The sequence below is a fragment of the Myxocyprinus asiaticus genome, chromosome 43 (genome assembly GCF_019703515.2).
Source record: "Myxocyprinus asiaticus isolate MX2 ecotype Aquarium Trade chromosome 43, UBuf_Myxa_2, whole genome shotgun sequence".
NCBI classification, from domain to species: Eukaryota; Metazoa; Chordata; class Actinopteri; order Cypriniformes; family Catostomidae; genus Myxocyprinus; species Myxocyprinus asiaticus.
Genome location: NC_059386.1, coordinates 23,363,366 through 23,375,755, shown reverse-complemented (window position 1 = coordinate 23,375,755; position 12,390 = coordinate 23,363,366). Strand labels below are relative to the sequence as shown.

At 34.6% G+C, this 12,390-nt stretch overlaps 2 protein-coding genes across 2 annotated transcripts; both read left to right on the top strand.

Annotated features, from left to right (window-relative positions):
* Positions 1-272: 272 nt before the first annotated feature.
* On the top strand, positions 273-6,936 carry LOC127433311 (lens fiber membrane intrinsic protein-like). The gene is made up of 5 exons (XM_051685095.1): positions 273-437; positions 5,287-5,479; positions 5,848-5,997; positions 6,414-6,548; positions 6,765-6,936. Exons 2-5 carry the CDS (start codon positions 5,305-5,307, stop codon positions 6,824-6,826), a joined length of 522 nt encoding a protein of 173 aa, XP_051541055.1. The 5' UTR covers positions 273-437; positions 5,287-5,304; the 3' UTR covers positions 6,827-6,936.
* A 3,539-nt stretch (positions 6,937-10,475) lies between these two features.
* On the top strand, positions 10,476-11,726 carry LOC127433310 (brain-specific homeobox protein homolog). The gene is made up of 3 exons (XM_051685094.1): positions 10,476-10,728; positions 11,179-11,369; positions 11,484-11,726. The coding sequence occupies exons 1-3, from the start codon at positions 10,476-10,478 to the stop codon at positions 11,724-11,726; spliced, it is 687 nt and encodes a 228-aa protein (XP_051541054.1).
* The last annotated feature ends 664 nt before the right edge of the window (positions 11,727-12,390 follow it).

Here is a 12,390-nt window from a genome sequence, read left to right as displayed (position 1 = left end):
GGTTCATTCTTGATGATAATTATGTGGCAAATACACCAGAGCACAATTTCACATGTCTAAATTGTAACAGAATATGAAAGCATGCAATAAAAAAAATCTAATTGTTCAATGCTAGGCCCAACAGCAATCCAAATTTTCCGCTCGGCCTCTTCCCAACTATAGGGTGGTTAGCAGAGCCCACATAATGGAAAGCCTCCAGTCATCAGGATTTGTAGATAGTTCTGTTTCTTCAGCAGATTCCAAAATCACAAAACTAGCCATAGCTGATTGGCTGTGTTTCTGCCCGTTCTTTTGTTTCTGTGCTCTGCTTGGTCGTTCTCCTGTTCTCTCTATTCACGCACTAAACGCTAGTGCTAAGAGCTGCTGAAAAGCTGCCTGTGCAGCCATTATAGGGCCCTGGCATATTTTATTTAGATTTCATCTAGGGGTTGATAAAGGTAAGTGTGACTACTTTTAACAGCTAGATTATCTTTGATGACAGATTTGTTTGGCTAGTTTGCTTTTTTTGGCTCCCTCAAAGAATACAATAACTACATTACAGTAACTGTCAATTCAATAAAACTTATCTGCTCAGAGAACTGTGTGAAATTAAAAATATTGCCAGTGGACAACACATTTAAAAAGATAGTGGTTAATTTCAAGAAAATAAATTCATCATTTAAAATGAATAATATTTTTAATACTACTTTATATATATATATATATATATATATATATATATATATATATATATATATATATATATATATATATATATATATTTGTAATAATTTAGCATGTATGAGTATAAAATATGTATTGTATTAGTATAAAATGTTTTAGTATGTATTGTATTAGTATATTAGAAAAATACATAGAAACACTTTACAAGAAGGTTCCATTTGTTAACATTAGTTAATGCATTAGGTCTCATGAACTAACAATGAACAATGTATTTTACAGCATTTATTAATCTTTGTAAATGTAGGAAATACAGCATTTATTAATCTTTGTAAATGTAGGTTAATAAAACAACAATTGTTCATTGTCAGTTCATGTTAGTTCATGGTGCATTAACTAATGTTAACATATACAACTTTAGATTTTTTTAAATATATCACTATATGTTTTATATCATTAAAAAATTAAACTGATATTTTCATAACTATCTTTTGAAAGCTTTCTTCAACAGTCAGAGTCATTATTGTTCTCCAGGGGCAGTTCTGGGGTCAATGGATATTCGGGGCTTAGCTCAGATAGATACGTATAGGGCCATGCTTTGATGAAATATCAGAATATATTACACTTTATAATAAAAGTTTCAAAGTTACATCTGTGAGTTGTCATTTATATAATAAATCTTTGAATATTACTGAAACTAAAACATTGTCCAACTTTGGTCTCAGCCTCAGACACGCTCAAAGTACAGAAATTGGGTACTTTTAACACTATGTAGGAGACTTTAAAGCGTTAACACTATTTTTAGCCCGTTCTGCTTTCCGTAGTTCAACGCACATTTTTTTTTTTTTTTCACACTTTGTACAATTGACAGTTTTATACCTAATTATTGATTTGTCGGATGATTTAACCCTTGTGCGTCAATTTAAAAAAAGTTACTCAGAGGTCTTTAGAGGACAAAAATGTCTGCGTCAAAAAACTGCCATAATAATATTATTTATTAATATTATTTTCCACTTTCAATGAGTTAATTTTTTTAGTCAACATCAGTACTGATCATAACTACCAAATATTCATTCATTTTCAGGATTTTAACACTTTAAATGCCGGTTTGATTATATAATGCCACTGTTGTTTTTTTATGAAAAAATAAATAAAATTCCAAATACTAAATGCTAAGGGGAATATTTTTTTGGATTATCACAATCTGGGATATGTCAATGACTAGCAACAACATTAATTTTGATGGATTATAATTTTTTGTGCAGTGTCAGATTAAAAAAAAACTCAACATTCAATACCTTAGAGGACAAAAATGTCTGCATCAAAAAACTGCCATAAAAATATGATATATTAATATTATTTTCCACTTTCACTGATTGTGATTTTTTTAATCAACATCAGTCCTGATCATAACTACCAAATATTCATTCATTTTCAGGATTTTAACCCTTTAAATGCCAGTTTGTTTACATAATGCCACTGTTGTTTTTTACACACACACACACACACACACAAATTTCTCAATACACACATACAAAACACAGTCTGACATCCATACCAACACACCCACACAATTTTAGCTGTATCATTTATTCAATTGGCCTGCAGTGCTTTATAATACAGCAAACAGAAAATAGGAAAAAAGCATGTATTTGCTCCATAGGCTAAACATGAGAAAAATGGCGCCATCTGGTGGAAAATATTAAAAATTTACATTTTGAAGCCAGGGCTCCAGAATGAAAGCATAATATCATAGAATTCATGATTTTATGCTTTAATGACACTGGGATCAATTATTGCCATTTAAATGGGTTTCAATGGGGACATTTTTGTCCTTAAGGTCCTGAGTGTAACTATTTTGTGTACACAGTGTATTATAGATGCATTATAGGAACTGAGGTTGAAATATCAAAATTCCCCCCAAAAATACACACCTTTGGCAAAATGTATGCCTTTGGTATTAACATAGCCAAAATGATCGAAAAAACTAAAATTAAAAAGGCAAATATGTCCCGAAGGTCACACAAGGGTTAAGTTAGTTAGAAGACAGAAGGCTGTAAATAGACTAGAATAGGAGCTTATGATGGAAAAATAGTTGCTAGACTTGCCAAAGTTTGCAAAGTTCATGGCATCGTTTTTGAGTTTTTGAAGAAAAGATGCAAATGTCCTGGCTTCGCTTGTGACTTAAAGTTAGCAAATTCCTCCAACAGATGTGTGCATATTAGGCTACTCTTTGCTGTCAGGGTATCTAAATATTTGGTACTTACCGGCAGGCATGTGCAGAGGGGGTTGCTCTAGGGGCTCCCCTGCCCTTTTGCTGAGGTACCCCTCCGACGTGTTCCAGGGTGTGTAAATGTCACTCAAAATGAAAGCTTATAGGCTAAGCTCAAATTAAATGATGTTTTTTACGCTTAATTGTATTAGGGATTTACAAATGCATCAATATTATGCTGAAATTTTGATGCATCGATTACTAAATGTAATTATCAATTCTAATGACTTTAATGATAATACCTAATGGGTTACAAAGGCCGTCTCAGGTTACACGTGCACTAGTCTGGCAAAAAAGACACAGGGCGCGTGACTGAGGAAACAAACGTGTATTTTAAATAGTTTATTTCGGATTTCTGCCTCATTGTTCATAATTGCACACGCCTACAGTATATAAGCCAAAGTATTTAATTGATGTTCTTTTCTGTCCTAATTGCTTATACTAATATTTGGAGAATAAAGTTGGAAAAGTAGGCGATACTGTACTCGTGGTCCTTAATTGCCTTCTACGTGTTACAAGCCATTAAGTTTTTAATTCTGTGAGCCTGCTTGGTTTAAAGATCAGACTTATCTGTATAGATGACAGATTTCCTTTTTATTTCAATCACTGGTTCAGTAAACGTTCCCGTGATGATCTATTACGCATAATAAGCAATCTGCTTACCACCTGTTTGTGTTAGTTGCATAAAGTCAGACATGATATTATCCTTTATTTATATTGGCTCAATAATTAACATAACAACTATATTATTTGTCTTTTATTATTATTATTATTATTATTATTATTATTATTATTATTATGAACCAACCCTCCCTGTACTCCATACAAATAATGTTTGGAAAATATTTTGAATCTTCTTACAGTTGTGCATTCTTCTGTTTAATACAATACATTACGCATTTATTTTTTTTTGAACCAGTGAATATAACCTAAACCCATGTTTGTTTGTTTTTTTTTGTTTTTTTACAATTTTCCAGTATAGTGACATGACTCATGAGTGTTTGAAAGCAGAGGTCAACAAGACAGCACGTGGATACTGAATTTAATCAATGTTTGGTATACTGTAGAAAGACTGGTAACATTAAAGGGATAGTTCACACAAATAGTAAAATTCTCTCATCACTTACTCACCCTCATGCCATATCCCAGATGTGTATGACTTTCCTTCTTCTGCAGAACACAAACTGAGATTTCTAGAAGAATATCTCAGCTCTGTAGGTCCAAACAATGCAAAAGAAAAGTGATTAGGCCTTTGAAACACCAAAAAGCAGATAAAGTCGGCATAAATATAATCCATCAGACTCCAGTGGTTTTATCAGTGTCTCCTGAAGTGATCCAGTTGGTTTTGGGTGAGAACAGACCAAAATGTAACTCCTTTTTTTACTATAAATTTTGACAGTGCCATGTATAGCGCCATCTAGCACTCTGCACATGCGTCAAGCACTAGGAAGTGTAATCGAGCTTGAAATCATGATCGTGCCTAGAGACTGCAATGGCAAAATGCACAGTGAAAAAGGAGCTATATATTGGTCTGTTCTCACCCAAAACCAACTGGGTCGCTTCAAAAGACATTGGGTGCTTCAGTTAATCACGTATAATCCACCCCTAGCACCATGTCACTCACTATATACGGTATATTGTCAATTATTTGTTAATTAGAGGTGAAACTATGGTGCCCTCTACTGATTATTTGTCGATTGGGGCTTTTGCCTGGCAAACTTGTAAATGTGTTGGGTGTCCATAATTATTGACAAATTGTGTTTTGCTTAATGGAATAATCAGGATTCTTTTTTCAATATATTGAATGGCAATGACTGATCCTGTTATGAAATTAAAAGCACATGATTTCAAGAAAAGAAAAAAAAGTAATGAAGTGTCACAGCCTACAGGGTTCAATGTTATACGAAACTTGACATAACATGTTGTCATTTCTGAATAAGCATTGTCCTCTGGATTACCATAACTGCAATCTCTTCCAGCCAGTTCACATGAAAGCTCTGTTAGCCTAACACTAAAAAGAAGAGAGAGAGAGAGAGAGAGAGAGAGAGAGAGAGAGAGAGAGAGAGAGAGAGAGAGAGAGAGTGAGAGAGAGAGTGAGAGAGAGAGAGAGAGAGAAATTGTGTAGCGTAGAGAGAGTAGCCTCCTGATACTGACCTCTCAGTTCACTCAGAGGAAGTAATGTGTTCATTACAATGCAATTACAGACACTTACAAGCCTCAGAGTGAAGTGCAGGGCTACTGAGAGTCCCTTGATGCTAACACTGCCTTGAACTTTATGTGTGTATGTGTGAGCATTAATGCATGTGTCCAATGTGTGCTTGATGCGGCCATAAATGTGTCTTTGTTGTTTTTAGTCTGTCTGTAGGTGCAGAATGTACAGCTTCATGGGAGGAGGCTTGTTTTGTGCAGGAGTGGGCAATATACTCCTGATTGTTTCCACAGCAACAGATTATTGGATGCAGTACCGTCATTCAAACAACTACATGCATCAAGGGCTGTGGAGATACTGCATGCCTGGAAAATGCTTTACACACACCGACAGCATTGGTGAGATTTTCAGTCCTACAGAGATCCATGTTAATGTGTCAAAGACAACAGAAAAATGCAATGCAACAGTTGAATTTGGATCATATTTTTCCCCCTCATCTTTCATCTTCATTTCCATGAAAACAACTTGATTTTTCATATATAAATTGCATCAAATTAACATCTCATTTTGTGTTTTTAAGTGAATGTTGTTCCAGGAAAGAGAACCCTACACCTTTATTAAATACATCTGTTTGATTTTTGACTTCAGGATTCACCTCAAAAAGCATCAGCATTCATATGACAGTCATGATGCAGTCAGTGATCAGGCTCTGAACTGGATATAATATGGGTAATTGACCTTCTGACTTGTATTTGTGTGTTCACAGCATACTGGGATGCTACAAGAGCGTTAATGATTTTGTCTCTATTGGCCTGCTTCTTTGGCATCATCATCGGTATTATGGCTTTTATCCACTACTCCTCCTTTGAAAGGTTTGATAAAACCTTTGCTGCAGGCATTCTGTTCTTCATCTCATGTGAGTAACCTTTTTTATATTAATTTACATTTATCTTTAACACTTTTTTAGGCATATTTTCAGCAATGTTATCAACATTTTGAGTACTCTTGCTTTTGTTATAATTAGTTATTTTGTTAGTTTATATTGAATACAGTAATATTTTACAATATATTTTATTTTAGTTTATAAACAAATACATAAAATAGGCCTATCTAATAAATATTAAATTAATTCATGTCTGCCATTTATGATATTATTTTGCTGAAACATTGTTATTGCTATTGTTGCTGCTTGTATTAACCTGCAATATGTCGAACATGGACACTGTCATGTAAAATAAAACCACATTTAAATATTCAGAACTGTCCTATTTTAATGAAATTTGTATTGTAAATATAACTGAACATGACCCATCTCTCCTTTCGCCCCACAAGGCTTTTTTGTGTTTCTGGCCATGGCTGTGTACACAGGAGTTACAATAAATTACTATGGTAAACGCTATGGTAACTGGAGGTTCTCCTGGTCGTACATCATTGGCTGGGTGTCTGTTGTGCTCACTTTCTTTTCAGGTAAGAGTCATTTATATCTGCAAATTTAATTGCAATCTGGATGCCTTTGTAGTCATGTTCATGTAGTTTCTTAGATGGCCATACTGTAACACAAAGAGTGACCACGTATATATATATATTTTTCTTCCTTTTTTCTGTAACAGTTTAGAAAATATTAAACAACACAAACTTTCATTATTAAAGAGGTTGTTTTTTTGTCTTTCTTTTTTTATTTAGGAATCTTCTACATGTCTGCATACCGGATGCATGAGTGCCCCAGAAACCCAAATCCTCATTAGACTGAGATTTATTACCACCAGTATTGGCTGCCACTTCAGTGCTAAACACCATTAGGTCATGAGGGTTAAAAAGCAACAATTAAATAAAGAATCATAGACAATAAAATGGATGTGTGCTTGCATTATCTTTATTATTGTCTTTATGATAAACTGGGCTTGGAGAACAACAAGCACCACTGATGTGTCCATGTGCAATTGCAAATGCATAATGTTTTAAGACAACTGCCTGAGAATATGAAAATATAATTATTATAGTGATTTTCCCTTTTTTTTTTTTTTTCGTTCTTTATTTAAGGCAAAGGGGCTCTTTGTTATAGATAGCCTATAAAATAACTATGCAATTGGTTAAATAGAAAGAAAAGAAGAAAAAACTTGTTATAAAATGTTTTTTAGGTCAGGATGTTAAATTGGTTTCAAAATTGAAAGTCTACATTGTGAATGTAAAGTCTTAAAACGTTTTTTTAATATAACCACGGACATTTATATTTGCCATTATTACACAATAAGCTTATCTATCAGGTAAACTGCTCTCACTAAGTATAAGGTGCGAGCATTAATTCTACAAGCCTCTTACAGAAACTCGCCACTTAGGTGTTACTCAGTGGCGTGCTGTCTCCCAATTTCACTTGATTAAATCGCTATTAAAAGCTGCTTAACTGCCTCTGGGTGCGGATTCTATCGACTTCTCGAGTAAATGCGATTTCATCACCATTAGTACATTTATTTTCGCGTTGTGGCTTAAAAGAAACTTGTTACCCTGATTCGTAAGCAGCGCTGGCCGCAGGTGCCACAGTCAATAACGGGTTTCAGTTACAGTGCTCCAAAATTGCATTACATCGTTGAGTAAAATAGACAGCGATATATGCATTTTGTCGAATGAATGGGGACGACATACAACATAAAAATAAAAAAGAGACCAACAGAAAATCGGTCTCTGATTTGTTAGGTTTTTAGCCAATCTTATAGTCTACAGCAGAAGATTGGCTAAAAACCTAACATTTTTTCTTCTTTTATTATTATACATTTGTCTTCTTAAAGCAGCTTACTAATGAGTCAATCAGTAAGACGCTTGCATTCAATAGTGACAATGCTCATTAAATGACTCACAGAGCAACTTTGTAAACAAGTGTAATTTGGAGGACCCATTTTTAAGACACTCCAACACTATTAATGAAGCCATGTTTCAAATTTGCAGGAATAATATATTTTCATGACCAACTGAATCCAGTAATTAATTTTTACCATCTGATCAAATGGAAAGGATTACTACTTCCGCTCTGACATCCAACCTAATTACCTAATAGCATTGCTGCAAGACTTCTGCCAATAATGAAACACTTTTACCATTAGCCCCGGTGATTGCAGATGTGATGACAACACGATATCAACAAATTACCGCTCCATCAGTTGAGACGGAACTGAAGCACACTTGTATCCTCGCAGATTTCAATATCTACAATTAAATCCGATTTCATGGAAGCCCTTATGTCCTGTACCGTAAGATGAAATAATAATAAAAATTACACAAAATAGCCTGCATGTCCCCTCAGCAATACAAAAGCAAATACCAGGAAATGACACCCATGCAATCAAAACCACCATAAAACATTGTTTCTTCTGTTTCTTAATGCTCTGACGTTAATATAATGCATTTAGAAAATCTTTATAAGAGCGGTTAAAATCTTGCCCAACTGAAAGCGCGAAATCACAAAAACGCGCGAAAATAGTTTCAATTAAGTACATTTGTCCAGAAAGAAAAAAACGTTGTCTCTCTCTCTCTCTCTCTCTCTCTCTCTCTCTCTCTCCATTTACAACCACACAAATTGAATCGCTATGTTTGAGTTATTGTAAACATTTTGAGGTTAGTTAGTCCATGAAGCAGTTGGGTTAAATACAAATCTGTACAAATACAAAACGGTCAGGAGCTGCAGCGTGACTGTAGCTACAGGTAGGGAATCACATCGTTTTACAAAGCAAGGTTTTAACAGGCCGTGTATTTTCCCGATTTCTTTAAACGTTATCAACTAAGGTTAGCCCTTTGTTAAAAGTATTGACCGCTCCACACGTCTTTTAACCCTTGTGTGACCTTCGGGACATTTTTATTTTTTCGATCATTTTGGCTGTGTTAATACCAAAGGCATACATTTTGACAAAGGTGTGTCTTTTTTGGAGAATTTTGATATTTCAACCTCAGTTCCTATAATGCATCTATAATACACTGTGTGCATAAAATAGTTATACTCAGGACCTTAAGGGCACAAATGTCCCCATTGAAGCCCATTAAAACTGCAGTATTTGATACCAGTGCCATTAACGCATACAATCATGAATTCTATGATATTATGCTTTCATTCTGGAGCCCTGGCTTTTTCCACCAGATGGCACCATTTTTCTCATGTTTAGCCTATGGAGCAAGTACATGCTTTTCCGCTATTTTCTGTTTGCTGTGTTATAGAGCACTGCAGGCCAGTTGAATAAATGATGCAGCTAAAGTGTGTGGGTGTGTTGGTATGGATGTCAGAGTGTGTTTTGTATGTGTATTTTGAGAAATGTGTGTTTGTGTGTGTGTGTGTGTGTGTGTGTGTGTGTGTGTGTGTGTAAAAAAACAACAGTGGCATTATGTAAACAAACTGGTATTTAAAGGGTTAAAATGGTGAAAATGAATGAATATTTGGTAGTTATGATCAGGACTGATGTTGGTAAAAAATCTAAGTCAGTGAAAGTGGAAAATAATATATAATATTTTTATGGCAGTTTTTTTTGTTTGTTTTTTTGTTTGTTTGTTTGTTTGTTTTTTGACGTGGACGTTTTTGTCCTCTAAGGTACTGAGTGTGAGTTTATTATTTTTATTTTATTTTTTTTATTATTATTTATTTTTTTAAATGTGACACTGCACAAAAAATAATAATGCAACAAAATCAATGTTGTTGCTAATCATTGACATATCCCAGACTGTGATAATCCAAAAAAATAAAACAATAATAAATAAATAAATAATAATAATAATTCCCCTTAGCATTTAGTATAAGGAAAATAATGGGGTTTATTTATTTATTTATTTTTTTGTTTGTTTGTTTGTTTGTTTTGCATAAAAAACAACAGTGGCATTATATAATCAAACTGGCATTTAAAGGGTTAAAATCCTGAAAATTCATGAATATTTAGTTATGATCAGGACTGATGTTGGTTAAAAAAATAACTAAAATAACATTAAAATATAATATTATTATGGCAGTTTTTTGACGCGGACATTTTTGTACCACTAAGTAACTTTTTTAAATTGACGCACAAGGGCTAAGCCACAGTGAAAGTGCATCCTTAGGTCTACTAAGTGACTGTGGTAGTGACAGGGCTCTTGAAGCGAGGCTTTTTCAGCACAGCGGGCCGCACCTCTCGCCGCCTGCATAATTAAGCCATAAAAAATGCATTCAATCCTCCGCCCAGTCGTCGCGCCATTGGCTGAGTGCTAATCTACTTCCTGATTTGCTGCTGTCAGTCTCTCCCCAAATAAATAGTAATGTACCTGTACCAGCGTTCACAGGTTGCTAAAGAGATTATACGTGTCACCTTTTAGGGTCCTGAAGACTAGGACGAAGTGAGGCCTCACGAACTGGAACTCTTCGCCCGTGATTTTTTACATAGTTTTGAGATGAATCTGAACTACACTTCTCCGGTCCCCCAGATGCCGACTCAAAGGTCAACATCGTTCTTCATTGAAGATATTTTACTACATAAACCTAAACCTTTGCGAGAGGTGTTTCCTTCGCCATTCTCAAACTCTCTTGCGTCCCGGATGCCTCTTTTAGAATATGGATATCCTCTTATGCCTACACCAATACTGGCTCCTCATCCGCATCATCCACTACATAAACCTGAACATCATCCGTACTTTTTCACCTCCGGTAAGTTTAAAAATAGGCCTGTTTTATTATTTAAATATGCATAGAATGTACGCACGGAAATTGGAGGAAATATGTTAGTCTACAGCCTACCTGTTTGTGTCTGCGGCTGTATAGATTTCGTATGGAACAGAAGATAAACTATCTCAAAACAGACTAAATGTTGGCCGGCACGCCAGTTTGCTTTCCATAAACTGAACCTTCATTTTTGGCTAATTCGTACAGTGGAAAATGGGCACACACACAAAAACACACAATCAAAAAATAATAATTACTGTTAAAAACAACATTTGTTTGCGTCACAAATGTTCAATTTTTCAATTTTTATTATTATTATTTTTTTATTTTTTTTAAGTAACATGCATCCATATCACATGCGGCTGAAATACAAATCGGAATGTTTACATTTTGAACAATATTTTAAGGGTTGTCATTCTATTTCTATTCCAAAAGGAATGCAGATGCCCGCGTTATTTCAGCATCATCCGGAATTACCAGGGAAGCACTGCAGACGCAGAAAGGCCAGAACTGTGTTCTCGGACTCACAATTATCCGGACTCGAGAAAAGGTTCGAGATCCAGAGGTATCTCTCCACACCTGAGCGCGTGGAACTGGCAACGGCGCTCAGTCTATCGGAAACACAGGTAAGACAAACCATAAAAATAGAAAGAACTCACATGTTACTTTTAAGCTCTTGAATGTGTTAACTTTATAGTTTTAAAAACGAATCAGGCTTATAAATCGTTTACATTGCACAGGTAAAGACGTGGTTTCAAAACCGGAGGATGAAGCACAAAAAACAGCTAAGGAAAACACAAGACGACCAGAAAAATCCAAATGATGTAGACCGATCGCTGGAGAACACGAGCGAGAGCGAAACGCACGAGAAAAGTACAGAAGACGGTAAAAACGGCATGAGTCCGGACAGATACACGCTGGACGAAAATGAAGATGATGTCGATATTGAGGATGACATTTGCTCTCCTGAACTTTTACTCTAGTATTAACCATCAGAAAACGAAAATGTATATATTAATTGCAATCTTTTAGATAGGAAATTACATATAGTTTTTTTTTTTTTTAATAACACAATGTTATATAAATACCTACTATTCAAGCGCTTAAGGCATCGCTGGACACAACTGAAATACTATTATTCAGCATGTGATTTCAGCATTATTATTGTTATTTTATAACAACAATCCTCTGACCATTTTGTACATGTGTAACGAATGGTACGTAAAGTACTGACAAACTGTAAATAGAGTTATAATTTGTCCTTGTTAAAAAATAATTCAAGAAAACAGTTTCAAATCCAATTTAAGTGTTACATTTTACATTTTCAGCATTTTCGCGGGACGACGATTTGGGTTGGCATGTTGTGCACTGACATATTTATCAACTCAACAACTGTGACTTGTCATTTGTTAAAACAAAAAATGTATATAAACAATGTACACTGAATGAATTATCTAAGACAATTCTTAAACTGACTTGAACAGCGTCTTCTTTTCGAAATGAACAGATGGGCTTTGAAAACTCAGAAAATAAGATGAGTTCTGCCTCACACTGAAAAAAATATTATTGTTAAAATCATGAATTTAAACCAGGTAAATTTAAATTTTAGAAGCTTTATTGTAATTGCAGAATAATTCTTATTCTAAT